Raw genomic sequence first — 15,589 nt, forward strand, 5'->3', positions numbered from 1 at the left:
CGCAGTCCAGAGACCCGGATGGTGGTTTGCCTCCCTGGTGCCAGGGTCCGGGATGTTTCTGATCGCGTTCAAGAGATCCTGAAGTGGGAGGGAGAGGAGCCAGATGTTGTGGTACATATAGGTACCAGTGACATAGGTTGGAAAAAAGGAGAGGTCCTGAAAGAAGAATATAGGGAGTTAGGAAGGGAGTTGAGAAAAAGGACCGCAAAGGTAGTAATCTCTGGATTACTGCCTGTGCCACATGACAGTGAGAGTAGGAATGCGATGAGGTGGAGGATAAATGCAGGGCTGAGGGATTGGAGCAGGGGGCAGGGATTCAAGTTTTTGGATCATTGGGACCTCTATTGGCGCAGGCGTGTACAAAAAGGACGGGTTACACTTGAATCCTAGGGGGACCAATGTCCTGGCGGGGAGATTTGCAAGGGCAACTGAGGTGACTTTAAACTAGAATGGTTGCGGGGGAGGGCATCAAATTAGGGAGACTAGGAGAGGAGAGGTTGGTTCACAAATGGAGAAGGCAGGTAGGCAGTGTGTGAGGGAGGATAGGCAGGGGACAGAGATCAGGAGCCCTCAGACCGAAGATGTAGGGGAGAAGGAAGAAAAAGATAACAAAGTTGTTTGCTCCATTAAGGATAAACAGAGAGTGGGAGGTGGAGAGTTTCTAAAATGCATCTATTTTAATGCTAGGAGCATTGTAAGAAAGGTGGATGAGCTTAGGGCATGGATTGATACCTGGAAATACGATGTTGCAGCTATTAGTGAAACATGGTTGCAGGAGGGGTGTGATTGGCAACTAAATATTCCAGGATTTCGTTGCTACAGGTGTGATAGAATAGGAGGGGCAAGAGGGGGTGGTGTTGCATTGCTTGTCAGAGAAAATATAACAGCAGTGCTCTGGCAGAATAGATTAGTGGACTCGTCTAGAGAGGCTATTTGGGTGGAATTGAGGAATAAGAAAGGTGTTGTGATGCTTATAGGGGTGTATTGTAGACCACCTAATGGGGACTGAGAACTGGAGGAGCAAATTTGTAAGGAGATAGCAGATATTTGTAGTAAGCACAAGGTTGTGATTGTGGGAGATTTTAATTTTCCACACATAGACTGGGAAGCCCATTCGGTAAAAGGGCTAGATGGTTTGCAGTTTGTCAAATGTGTGCAAGATAGTTTTTTGAAGCAATACATAGAGGTACCAACTAGAGAAGGGGCAGTGTTGGATCTCCTGTTAGGGAATGAGATAGGGCAGGTGACGGAGATATGTGTTGGGGAGCACTTCGGGTCCAGTGATCACAATGCCATTAGTTTCAATGTAATTATAGAGAAGGATAGGACTGGACCCAGGGCTGAGATTTTCGATTGGAGAAAGGTTAACCTTGAGGAGATGCGAAAGGATTTAGAAGGAGTGGATTGGGACAATTTTTTTTATGGGAAGGATGTAATAAAGAAATGGAGGTCATTTAAATTTGAGGGTACAGGATCTTTATGTTCCTGTTAGGTTGAAAGGAAAGGTTAAAAGTTTGAGAGAGCCATGGTTTTCAAGGGATATTGGAAACTTGGTTCGGAAAAAGAGAGGGATCTTCAATAAATATAGGCAGTTTGGAGTTAATGAGGTGCTCGAGGAATATAAAGAATGTAAAAAGAATCTTAAGAAAGAAATTAGAAAAGCTAAAAGAAGATACGAGGCTGCTTTGGCAAGTAGGGTGAAAATAAATCCAAAGGGTTTCTACAGTTACGTTAATGGCAAAAGGATAGTGAGGGATAAAATTGGTCCCTTGGAGAATCAGAGTGGACGGCTATGTGCGAAGCCAAAAGAGATGGGGGAGATTTTGAACAATTTCTTTTCTTCAGTATTCACTACGGAGAAGGATATTGAATTGTGTAAGGTAAAGGAAACAAGAAAGGTAGTTATGGAAAGTATGACAATTAAAGAAGAGGAAATACTGGCACTTTTAAGGAATATAGAAGTGGATAAGTCTCCGGATCCGGACAAGATATTCCCTAGGACCTTGAGGGAAGTTAGTGTGGAAACAGCAGGGGCTCTGACAGAAATATTTCAAATGTCATTAGAAACGGGGATGGTGCTGGAGGATTGGCGTATTGCTCATGTAGTTCCATTGTTTAAAAGGGGTTCTTAGAGAAACTTGGCAGTTATCGGCATGTGAGTTTGACGTCAGTGGTGGGTAAATTGATGGAAAGTATTCTTAGAGATGGTATATATAATTATCTGGATAGACAGGGTCTGATTAGGAACAGTCAACATGGATTTGTGCGTGGAAGGTCATGTTTGACAAATCTTATTGAATTTTTGAGGTTACTAAGAAAGTTGACGAGGGTAAAGTGGTGGATGTTGTCTATATGGACTTCAGTAAGGCCTTTGACAAGGTTCCACATGGAAGGTTAGTTAGGAAGGTTCAATCGTTAGGCATTAATATCGAAGTAGTAAAATGGATTCAGCAGTGGCTAGATGGGAGACGCCAGAGAGTAGTGGTGGATAACTGTGTGGCAGATTGGAGGACAGTGTGTAGTGGTGTGCCTCAGGGATCTGTACTGGGTCCAATGTTGTTTGTCATATATATTAATGATCTGGATGATGGGGTGGTAAATTGGATTAGTAAGTATGCAGATGATACTAAGATAGGTGGAGTTGTGGATAATGAAGTAGGTTTTCAAAGCTTGCAGAGAGATTTAGGCCAGTTAGAAGAGTGGGCTGAAAGATGGCAGATGGAGTTTAATGCTGAAAAGTGTGAGGTGCTACATTTTGGTAGGACTAATCAAAATAGGACATACATGGTAAATGGTAGGGCATTGAAGAATGCTGTAGATCAGAGGGATCTAGAAATAATGGTGCATAGTTCCCTGAAGGTGGAATCTCATGTGGATAGGGTGGTGAAGAAAGCTTTTGGTATGCAGGCCGTTATTAATCATTAATTGAGTATAGGAGTTGGGATGTAATGTTGAGATTGTACAAGGCATTGGTGAGGCCAAATTTGGAGTATTGTGTACAGTTCTGGTCACTGAATTATAGGAAAGATGTCAATAAAATTGAGAGAGTACAGAGGAGGTTTACTAAAATGTTGCCTAGGTTTCATCTCCTAAGTTACAGAGAAAGGTTGAACAGATTAGTTCTTTATTCTTTGAAGCATAAAAGGTTGAGGGGGGACTTGATAGAGGTATTTAAAACTATGAGGGGGATAGATAGAGTTGGCGTGGATAGGCTTTTTCCATTGAGAGTAGGGGAGATTCAAACAAGAGGACATGAGTTGAGATTTAAAGGACAAAAGTTTAGGGATAACATGAGGGGGAACTTCTTTACTCAGAGAGTGGTAGCTGTGTGGAACGAGCTTCCAGCAGAAGTGGTTAAGGCAGGTTCGATGTTGTTGTTTAAAGTTAAATTGGATAGATATATGGACAGGAAAGGAATGGAGGGTTATGGGCTGAGTGCAGGTCGGTGGGACTAGGTGAGAGTAAGAGTTTGGCATGGACTAGAAGGGCTGAGATAGCCTGTTTCCATGCTGTAATTGTTACATGGTTGTATATGGTTATAATGAGATTGAAAGAATGGAGAGAACATTTACAAGGATGTTGCCAGGACTTGAGGATCTGAGTTATAGAAAGGTTGAACATGTTAGGACTTTATTCCCGAGAACTTAGAAGAGTGAGAGGAGATTTGATAGACATACAACATTATAAGGGTAAATGGAAGCAGACTTTTTCCACTCAGGTTGGGTGAGACTAGAACTAGAAGTCACAGGTTAAGGATAAAAAATGAAATGCTTAAGAGGAATATGAGGGTGAACTTCTTTACTCAGAAGGTCATGAGAGGGTGGAACAAGCTGCTACCGGAGTGGTGGATGTAAGTTCAATTACAACATTTAAGTTAAATTCAGACAGGTACACGGATGTGGAGGGCTATAGTCCAGGTAAGGTTGATGGGAATTGGCTGATTAGTAGTTTGGACAAACTGGATATGCTGAAGAGCCGGTTTCTATTTTACAACTCTGTGCTGGTGGGTTAACTGGTTGTGGTAGGTTGCCTTTGTTGTAGGCGTGTGGCTGGAGAATTCAGGAGGGAGGCACTGATGGACAAGTGAGAGTTGGTAATGGAAGTAAATGGGCAAAGGGGTGAATTCTGTCCTTCCATTGCTCTAAGTAAATATGGAAAATGCCCATACCCAACTGTGAAGCTGCCAGGCTCCTCTCAGCTTTACATTCCTTTACCAGCTGTTGCCGATCAGTGCTGCTGGACTTGTTGGACTCCCCAAACTCCATCCTTCTGAGCAAAGCCCAGGGACCCCTGTCCGTGAGGCACAGCTTCTGCAGCGAGCTGCATTTGATCACTGATTCAGCACGCTACGTTCTCCTCGTTGGATTTGAACTGCTTGGGACAAAGATTAAGTCATAATACGCAGAATTAAGCAAATCAATTTCCTTCACACAGGTCCATAAATTCTTGGATAAGAACCGTGACCAGCTCAGGCCAGAAGTGATGGAACTGTTTATACAGAGCAACAATAAGGTTTGTGTCACAGAGGGCTGGGGAGCTGGAGATGATTGATATTGACCTGAGATCTCATCAGTGTTGTCAGTGGAGACCTGGCAGTATTCAGTCAAGGCTGGTGTCTTCATTGATCTTAAGCTAATGGGCATTATTATCATTGAACCAAGCGCGACAATGATTTAAACACTGAAATCACTTCAGGGTTGGAATAGTGAACTTGGTATTGTTCTCAATTTTTGCACGGAAGTATTGGGAAAAAGTTACTCTGTTGCCACCTCATGTCTCTTTTCAGTATTTAAAGGCAAAAGCATGGTAATGCATGAAGGAGTGTCACGCAGGTGGTTAATGCTTTGTGAAATAACTGCTTATCTCCAGTGTTCTTTTCTAATCGATTCTGTTTCAGTGCACAACACCCAATCGAGAATAGTTGATCCCCTAGTGGGCTCAACTACGAGCTGCTCTGAAAAGCCATCTCACAGGCACTCTAGAAAGTCCTCCAGCACCAACCTGATTTTCCCAATCTACCTGCATATTGAAATCCCCCATGACTATAGCAACATTGCCCTTTGAGCATGCATTGTCTATCTCCCATTGTAACTTGTAGAAAACATCTTTACTACTGTCTGGGGGTCTGTATACAACTCCCATCAGGGTCTTTTTACCCTTGCAGTTCCACAATGATTCAACATCTTCTGACCCTATGTCACCTCTTTCGAATGATTTGATTTCTTTTTTTTACCAACTGAGCAACGCCACCCCCTCTGCCTACCTGCCTGTCCTTTTGATACAATGTGTATCCTTGGACATTAAGCTCCCAGCTATAATCTTTCAGCCATGATTCAGTGATGCCCAGTACATCATACCTGTCAATCTGCAGGTTCATCTACCTTGTTCCATATACTGTGTGCATTCAAATATATCACCTTCAGTGCTGTATTCGCCTTTTTTTTGAGTTTGTTTGCATCTTACATTGCAACTCATCCTGTTGACTGTAATTCTGCCCTATCAACAGCCTCCCCTCATTAAACATTGCCTCTGTTTGTAGACCAGCTACCTCGTCTTCAGCACTATCACCCGCCTTTCCTACGATACTTCTTGCATGGAAATATACACAGTTCAGGACACCAGTCACACCATGCTCAACCTTTTGACTCCTGACTTTGTCTGAGGACTTACCAACATCTGCCTCCACAAATTCTCCACTAACTGTTCTGACACTTTGGTTTCCATCCCCCTGCAAATCTAGTTTAAACCCTACCGTGCAGCATTAAAAACAATTCCAGCTAGAATATTAGTCCTCCTCCAGTTCAGGTGCAAACCGTTCCTTCCGTACAGGTCCCATCTTCGCTGGAAGAGAGCCCAATGATCCAAAAATCTTATGCCCTCCCTCCTACACCAACTCCTTAGTCACGTATTAAACTCTATAATCTTCCTCGTTCCATGGGTAGCAATCCTGAAATCACAACCCTGGAGGTAATGTCCTTTAACTCCCTGAAATTCCTATGCAGAGCCTCATCACTCGTCCTACCTACATCATTGGTACCTACGTGGATCACAGCTTCTGGCTTAAGAATGCTGAGGACCCATTTTGAGAGATCCCAGACCCTGGTACCTTGTAGGCAACATACCATCTGGGAATCTTGTTCTCGCCCACAGAGTCTCCTGTCCATTCCCCTAACTAATGAATCCCCTATCACCACTGTGTGCCTCTTCTCCCCGCTTCCCTTCTGAGGCACAGGCTAGACAGTGACAGAGACCTGACCACTATGACTTCCCTATTTTAAGTCAATCCCCTGACAGTATCTAAAGTGATATACCTATTGTTGAGGGGGATGGCCACAGTTGTACTCTGCACTGGCTCCTTAACCCCTTTCCCCTTCCTGACTGTCAGTCAGCCTCCTGTGTCCTGCACCCCCTCAGCCTTCTGAATGATCCGAAGTTCATCGGGTTCCAGCTCCAGCTCCTGAATGTGGATTGTTAGGAGCTGCAACTGGATGCACTTCTGGCAGTTGTAGTCATCAGGGACACTGAAGGTCTCCCTGCCTTCCCACATCCTGCAAGAGGAGCATTCCACTACCTTGCCTGGCCTTTCTACTATCCTAGCTGAGCAGATCTAAAGAAGGGAAGGAAAAAAAACTTGAGCCTTTCTATTCTTTTCCTTCTCTGGATAAAGCCTCTCTTTACTGAAGCCTCAATATTACCACTCAGGATATTCCTATCCTGACGTAAATATTCTCTGTTGTTCGTAATGTCTACACCTTTCATTAGCCTCAATTACTGTATTCCCTTGTTTAGTTTCTCCATTTAATGGAAAATATTTTGCTTGTACTCTGAAAAGCATTGTTTGCCATATTGTTGCCCATTTTATCCACCAAGTTATATCTTCAGCCTTTAAGGTCAACTTTTCACAGTGTCCTGCATCAGTGGGACAACTACTGACAGTGATGGATTCTGACCTGCCTCAACCTCTTACTCCAGATGGTCTCTGACTTGTTCAAGATGGCGCAGGAGAGTGTTCATCTGCAGAAGAGAATTAGGTGCAGGGGTCGAGGTCACCGAAACCAGGCACCAACTGTGGCTGCCAAATTTCAGAACAGCCTGTTGGAACTGATCACAAAACTGAGGAGGTAGGTAACTGTTGACATTATAGCAGGTATCTGTTTTCATTGGGAGCCTTGCTGGGGAATGGTGAGGGGATGGGGGGGGGGGGGTGCAGACATTACCAGATGTTCGAGAAATCGATGTTCATGCCATCAGGTTGGAGGCTACCCAGACGAAATAGAAGATGTTGTTCCTCCAACCTGAGTGTGGCCTCACTATGCCCCATTCCCTCTCTCACCTTATCTCCTTGCTTGCCTATCGCCATCCTCTGGTGTTCCTCTCCCTATTTTCTTTCCCCCATGGCCTTCTGTCCTCTCCTATCAGACTCCCCTTCTCCAGTCCTGCATCTCTTTCACCAATCAACTTCCCAGCTCTTTACTTCACCCCCCCACCTTCCTGGTTTCACCTATCACCTGGTGTTTCTCCCTCCCCTCCCCTCATCTTTTAACTCTACATCTCTTCTTTTTTTCTCCAGTCTTGGCCCAAAATGTTGACTGTACTCTTTTCTGTAGGTGCTGCCTGGCCTTCTGAGTTCCTCTAGCACTTTGTGTGTGTTGCTTGGATTTCCAGCATCTGCAGATTTTCTGTTCTTTTCTATGTGACATTATTGTGTTGTGGCCATCAAGCAGCAGGTGGTGCCTCCAGTAGGGGGTGGTGGGTTCCATTGCACGGAGAGGACAGCCTCGTCACTCGGTGTGCACATTACGCTGAAACTAGGTCCATGCTGTCCATCCTGTCCATGCTGGCACCTTCGCTATATTAGGAGCTTGTTGTGCGTCCCGATTGATGTATTGTTCCTGACACCAATTGATGCCTCTTATCCCAACTTTCCAATTTAACATTCCAGTTAAATTTTCAGAGAGGTTTCCAGTTGTGCTCATGAACTCCAGTGTGATCTGTGGTCACATTCAGTTCTCTGCCCTGCCACGCCATCATCAACAATACCCAGGAAGCTGGAGTTCTACACTGCCACCACACCCCCACATACTGAGCTGCAGGCACCCCCAGAGGAACTGAGATCGTTATTGTAACATTTCAAATGTTAAGCAAATCTATTGACCAACCACAATCCACTCTCGTTTCAATCCTTTTTTTCCACTTTGTAGAACCTTGGTGTCACTTCCAAGTCCTGTACTTATTACCAATGCTCATGAGAACGTGATGGCGAGTTGTCTTCTGCACACAGATTAGGCCTCCTGGTGAGAGTGCTCCTGAATTCACACACAATGTCAGTGAAGGGATGCCAATTCCTAGTCAGGATGGTGTGTAGACTGGAGGGGGAGCCTGCAGGTGGTGGTTGTTCCAGTACCTTCTAACAGAGGTTGTGGGTTTTGGAGCAGGTTCGGCAGGTAACTGCGTTTTGTAGATAAACGCTGCAGTCGTGGTGTGCTAGTTATGGAGACAGTGAATGCTGGGGATGGTGGATGGAGCCTCCCATCTTTGATATCCCAGCTCGTATAATATATACCTCAACCAAAGCATATTCCTTCTTTACCACCCTGTCTACCTGCCGATACACCTCATGGACCCTGTGGTATTTTGTAAGACCATAAGATACAGGAGCAGAATTAGGCTATTTGACTCTGCTCTGCCATTTCATCATGGTTGATCCAATTTTCCTCTCAGCACCAATCTCCTACCTTCTCCCCATATCCTTTCATGCCTTGACAAATCAAGAACCCATCAAACTCTGTCTTAAATATACGTACATAAAGACACGGCCTCAAAAGTTGCCTGTGGCAAAGAATTCCACAGATTCACCATTCTCTGGTGAAAGAAGTTCCTCTTCATCTCCATTCTAAAAGGATGCCCCTCTGTTCTGAGACTCTGTCCTCTGGTCTTAGACCCCCTCCCACCATACAAAACATCCTCTCCACATCCACTCTATCATGGCCTTTCACCATTCGATAAGTTTCAATGAGGTCACCTTTCATTCTTCTGAATTCCAATGACTACAGGCCCAGAGCCATCAAGCACCCTATATGACAAGCCATTCAATCATGGAATCATTTTCATGAAGCTCCTTTGAACCCTCTCCAGTTTCAGCACATCCTTTCGAAGATAAGGGGCCCAAAACTGCTGACAATACTCCAAGTAAGATGTCACCAGTATTTTATGAAGTCTCAACATTACGTACTAGCTTTTATATACTAGTCCTCTTGAATACTAACATTGCATTTACCTTCCACACCACAGACTCGGCCTGAAAATTAACTCTTAGGGGATCCTGCATAAGGACTTCTAAGTCCCTTTGCACCTCAGTTTTTTGTATTTTCTCTCCATTAAGAAAACAGTCAACCCTTTCATTTATTTTACCAAAGTGCATGACCATACACTTCCTGACACTGTATTCCATCTGCCACTTCTATGCCCATTCTCCTAATCTGTCTAAGTTCTTCTATAGCCTCCCTACATCCTCAAAACTGCCTATCCCCATACGTATCTTCATATCATCTGCAAACTTTACAACAAAGCCATCAATTCCATCATCCAAGTCATTGACATACAACATAAAACGAATCGGTCCCAACACAGACCTTTGTGGAACACCAGTAGTCACCATCAGCCAACCAGAAAAGGCTCCCTTTATTCCCACTCTTTGCCTTCTGCGAATCAGCCAATCAGCCACAATATCTGTACCTCCAAGTACCCTGAGACCTCATCCTTAATAATTGACTTCAATAACTTCCTAACCACTAAGGTCAGTCTAACTGGCCTTTAGTTTCCTTTCTTCTGCCTCTCTCCCTTCTTGAAGAGTGGTGTGACATTTGCAATTTTCCAGCCTTCTGGAACCATTCCAGAATCTAGTGATTCTTGAAAGATCATTACTAATCCCCCACAAACTCCTCAACCATTTCTTTCAGAAACCTGGGGTGTACACCATCTGGTCCAAATGACATCCACCTCCAGACCTTTCATTTTCCCAAGAACCTTCTCCCCTAGTAATGGTAACTTCACACACTTCATGACCCCTGACACCTGGAACTCTCACCATATTGCTAATGTCCTCCACAGTGAAGACTGATGTAAAATGCTTATTCAGTTCTTCCGTCATTGGTCCACTATCCAATCTCACCTCTCTGTTACACTTTTGTATCTGAAGATACCTTTGGTATCCTCTTTAATATTATTGGCTAGCTTACTTTCGTATTCCATCTTTACCTTCTTAATGACTTTTTTCATTGCCTTCTGTCGGTTTTTAAAAGCTTCCCAATCCTCTAACCTACCACTAATTTTTGCTCTATTATATGCCCTCTCTTTGGCTTTTATGTTGGCTTTGACTTCTCCTTTTGGCTACGGTTGTGTCATCTTTCCATTAGAAAACTTCTTCCTCCCTGGGATCCTGTGCGTTCTAAGTTGCTTCCAGAAATTCCAGCCATTGCTGCTCTGCTGTCATCCCTGCCAGTGTTCTTTTCCAGTCAATTCCTCTCTCATGCTTCTGCAATTCCCTTTACTCCACTGTAATACTAACACATCTGACTTCAGCCTCTTCTTCTCAAATTTCAGGGTGAATTTGATTATATTATGATCACTTTCCCTAAGGGTTCTCTTACCTTAAGCTTTCTAATCAATTTCTGTTCATTTCACAGCACCCAATTCAGAATAGCTTACCTCCAAGTGGGCTCAACCACGAGTTGCACTAAAAAGCCACCTCATAAGTACTCTAGAAATTCCCCCTCTTGAAATCCAGCACCAACCTGATTTTCCCATTCTAGCTGCATATTGAAATCCCCCTTGACTATTGTAACCAATTTCCCCCGGGATCAATAAAGTATGACTATGACTATGTAACATTGCCCTTTTGCCATGTATTTTCTATCTCCCGTTGTAATTTATAGATGACATCCTTACTACTGTTTGGGGGTCTGTATACAACTTCCATCAGGGTCTTTTTACCCTTGCAGTTCCACAATGATTCAACACCTTCTGACCCTATGTCACCTCTTTCTAATGTTTGATTTCATTTTTTACCAACTGAGCAACACCACCCCCTCTGCCTACCTGCCTGTCCTTACGATACAATGTATATCCTTGGACATTAAGCTCCCAACTATAATCTTCTTACAGCCATGAGTCAATAAAGCCTACAATGTTATACATGCCAATCTGCAACTGTGCTACAAGTTCATCTACCTTGTTCCGTATACTGCATGTATTCAAATATACCACCTTCAGTCCTCTATTCACCCTTATGATTGTGTCCTTCTTTTATGTTGCAACTCATCCTGTTGACTACAGCTTTGCCTTGTCAATAGGCTCTGCTCACTACGCATTGCCTCTTGTTTGTACCTCATCTTCAACACTACCACTCCAATTCCCAACTCCCGCCAAGTTAGTTTAAATCCTCCCGAACAACTTTAGCCAACCTGACCACAAGGATCTTGAACCCCTTCTGGTTCAGGTGTAACCTGTTCCTTTTGTACAGGTGATTCCTTCCCCAGGAAAGATCCCAGTAATCCATAAATCTGAACCCCTGCCCACTACACGAATTCCTCAGTCATGCATTCACCTGCTAAATCATCCTATTCTTATCCTCACTGCCACGTGGCACAGGCAGCAATCCAGAGATTACTACCCTGTTTCACAGCTTTCTACCCAGCTCCCTAAGATCTCTCTTCAGGATCCCCTCACCTTGTCTACCTATGTCATTGGTATCTAGACTCCGCTGCTCACCCTCACCCTTGAGAATGCCATGGACCCAATCTGACCCTGGCACAGGGAGACAATGTACCATCCACGTGTCTCTATCGTGCTCACAGAACCTCGTCTCTGTGCCTAAGGAATCATCTATCAAAGCTGCAGTCCTCTTCACCCCTCTGCTCTTCTGAGTCACAACACCAGACTCAGTGCCAGAGACCCAGTCACTGTGGCTCCCGCTCCCCCCCGGTAGGTTGTCCCCCTCAGTAGTATCTAAAGTGGTATACTTATTATTAAGAGAAATAAGCACAGGTGTACTCTGCACTGGCTAGACATTTTATCAACCTTTATGTGTTATATGGTTTAAACTAACCAGCTCCAGCCTATGAACTTACCCCTTTCCAATCCATCTCCTTGGTGAATACAGAAGTATTCATTTAAGACTTGCCCACATCCCTGGCTTCACACATAATTACTCCTTTGGTCCCTAAAGTGACCTTCTCGTCTCCCTTTTCCTGATGTAGAATATCTTGGGATTCTCCTCAATCTTATCTGCTAACAATATTTCATGGCCTCTTTTTGCCCATCTAATTTTGTTCTTAAGCTTTCTCTTATACACTCTACATTCATTAAGAGACTCCCTTGATCCTAGGTGCTACACCTGTCATGTTTTTTTCATTTTTTACCTGATCAACCCCTCAATAGCCCCTCATCCAAACTCTGTAACCTTGCTATCTTTGTCTTTCACACTTACCAGATCATACTGGCCCTGAACCCTTTATCAAAATGTTGTTTTACTCCCAACCACCAGTCTCCCCTCACCAGATCCTCTTGTAAAGCAACTCTTGGACGTTAACTTGAGAACCAACCTATTCCCTTTCTATAACGATCTTGAAACTTGTAGAATTATGGTCACTGTTCCCCACCAACACTTCGCCGTATGAACAGTTCCATTACCTACGGTAAGGCTGAGTACAACCCTCTATCTGTTGGGACTACCTACTGTATATGTATATATTGTCTCAAAAAACTCTTTTGTACATGCTTAACAATTACACATCTAAACCCCCCACACACAAGCAATTACAGGCAATACTGGGAAAGTTAAAATTTCCCTCTTCTTCTTGCATCTTACTGCAATTTGTTTCGATACCTGCTCCTCGAATTCCTGCTGGCTACAGGATGGCCTGAAGAATGACCCCTGGAAAGTGAGCACCACTCTCTTATTGGTAAATTCTATCCACTTAACCTCAGTCCATGATCCCTCCAGGATATCCTCAATAATACTGAATGTTGCCTGGGTCTTGCTGCATGTGGTTGATGACTGTAATGAAGTGTCACAAATAATAATAATGAGCCTTTGGCAACTATCACTGAACATCCACTTCTGACCTTACAATGGAAGGGATTGATAATGCAGCTGGAGATGGTTGGGTCTGGCATGGCACAAAGGAACTCCTGCAGTGAAGTACTGGTGCTGGGATGATTGACCTCCATCAATCAAAAGCACCTTCCTTTATGCGGACTCCTCAGGCTAGATTTCCATCAGGGTGCTGCACTAATGTCGAAGTTAGTCCTCTGGTACGGAGCCCCTCAGTTTGTGTTTGGGTCAGGTCCCTTTGGGGTCTGAAGCTGAGCAGTGGTGATGAAGCACAGACTGGGTACCAGCCGCCAGGTGACTGGTGAGCAAGTGCCACTTGACCGCACTGCTGACTGACAGGACACTGGGTGGTAATTAGACTTTATACTTTATTGTCACCAAACAATTGATACTAGAACGTACAATCATCACAGCGATATTTGATTCTGTGCTTCTCGCTCCCTGGATTACAAATCGATAGTAAATATTAAAAATTTAAATTATAAATCATAAATAGAAAATAGAAAAATGGAAAGTAAGGTAGTGTAAAAAAACCGAGATGCAGGTCCGGATATTTGGGAGGGTACGGCCCAGATCCGGGTCAGGATCCGTTCAGCAGTCTTATCACAGTTGGAAAGAAGCTGTTCCCAAATCTGGCTGTATGAGTCTTCAAGCTCCTGAACCTTCTCCCAGAGGGAAGAGGGACGAAAAGTGTGTTGGCTGGGTGGGTCGTGTCCTTGATTATCCGGGCAACACTGCTCCGACAGCGTGCGGTGTAAAGTGAGTCCAAGGTAATTACCTGGACGGGATATATCCTGCTTTCTGAGCAGAACATTCCTGGGCAATTTTCCATGTTGATAGGTCTGTGCCGGTATCTGCACTGCAACTGCATTGGCTAGCAGTTCAGCTTATTCAGGACCACAAGTCTTCAGCAAACAGCTGGGATATTGTCTGGTCCCATTGCCCTTGCTGTACCGTCTGCTGTCTGTAGGTGTCGCTGGATCCTAGCAAGGCACTTAGTTCTTGCAGAACGAAGCTGGTCCTCAGTCTCCAGGACAAAACTGTCAAAGTCTTCAGCCTCAATCCCTACCTCCTCTCCCCCAGCATCCATTGACTCAGAATTCAAGACCCAAAAATATCTCCTTACAGCCTCACTTGAGACTACTCTATCCCTCTTCCATCCTCCCCACCCTGCCTGTCCTCGCCTCTCTCCTTTTCTCCCCTCCCACTGAAAAGAAAGGCCGATTTTTCACACCTGCTTTCTGGTCACCTTGGTGAACAGTTGGGTACCTTCAATGTGCATTGCTCAATGGACCCACAAAGTCATCAAATCCAATCCATCACAAGCTGAGGCAGCATCATGGACAGAGAGATCTTACTCCTGATTAATTCTGGGTTCATTCTGCCAGGTTGTGTGTTACCTTTAACACATCCCAGGTTAGAGTGTTAATTTTCACCTTCACTGCCTGGGTAATCACTTGTTCCATTGAACATATAGCAGAGAAAGAGGCCATTCAGCCCCAATCATCCATGTGACCTTTGCACTTCATGGGGGTGAGTATTGTCAGCCTGATCTAATTCTGGGTTATAATGTAGTCTTTTTATTCTGGAAGTGAGTACCATATGCTCACGTGCCTCTGTGTGGTGAAGTTATTCTTATCTCTTCCATTTAATGAACTTAAAATATTTCTGTAAAGTAACATATGTGAAGATTCTATAAAGTAACAGAATAACAGTCTTGATGTTCTTTCATTTTCCAGGTGTAATCCATTTTTCATCCGTTGCATAAAACCAAACAATAAAAAGGTGTGTCATTTCCTCGTCTCTGTTCTTGCTAAGTAAAATTATTGCTTCTAGTTACATTCTAGATTTCGGTCAGTTAGATTTTCCTCTCACTGTAATCAATAGTATACAGTAGTTGTTTGAATAAAGCAATTTTAAGCAATCACACTTAGAACATAGAACATAGAATAGTACAGCACAGTACAGGCCCTTTGGCCCACAATGTTGTGCCGACCCTCAAACCCTGCCTCCCATATAAGCCCCCATCTTAAATTCCTCCATATACCTGTCTAGTAGTCTCTTAAACTTCACTAGTGTATCTGCCTCCACCACTGACTCAGGCAGTGCATTCCACGCACCAACCACTCTCTGAGTAAAAAAGTTTCCCCTAATATCCCCCTTGAACTTCCCACCCCTTACCTTAAAGCCATGTCCTCTTGTATTGAGCAGTGGTGCCCTGGGGAAGAGGCACTGGCTATCCACTCTATCTATTCCTCTTATTATCTTGTACACCTCTATCATGTCTCCTCTCATCCTTCTATTCTCCAAAGAGTAAAGCTCCCTTAATCTCTGATCATAATGCATACTCTCTAAACCAGGCAGCATCCTGGTAAATCTCCTCTGTACCCTTTCCAATGCTTCCACATCCTTCCTATAGTGAGGCGAACTGGACACAATACTCCAAATGTGGCCTAACCAGAGTTTTATAGAGCT

At 44.0% G+C, this 15,589-nt stretch overlaps 1 protein-coding gene across 1 annotated transcript in view; it reads left to right on the plus strand.

Annotated features, from left to right (window-relative positions):
- Nucleotides 1-15,589, plus strand: part of LOC134336618 (unconventional myosin-XV-like) — a 315,256-nt gene that overhangs the window by 150,527 nt on the left and 149,140 nt on the right. The window contains exons 19-20 of the mRNA XM_063030961.1: nucleotides 6,973-7,121; nucleotides 14,854-14,899. Of these exons, the coding sequence (XP_062887031.1) occupies nucleotides 6,973-7,121; nucleotides 14,854-14,899 (195 nt within the window). The remainder of the gene's footprint in view (nucleotides 1-6,972; nucleotides 7,122-14,853; nucleotides 14,900-15,589) is intronic.

The sequence above is a fragment of the Mobula hypostoma genome, chromosome 22 (genome assembly GCF_963921235.1).
Source record: "Mobula hypostoma chromosome 22, sMobHyp1.1, whole genome shotgun sequence".
NCBI classification, from domain to species: Eukaryota; Metazoa; Chordata; class Chondrichthyes; order Myliobatiformes; family Myliobatidae; genus Mobula; species Mobula hypostoma.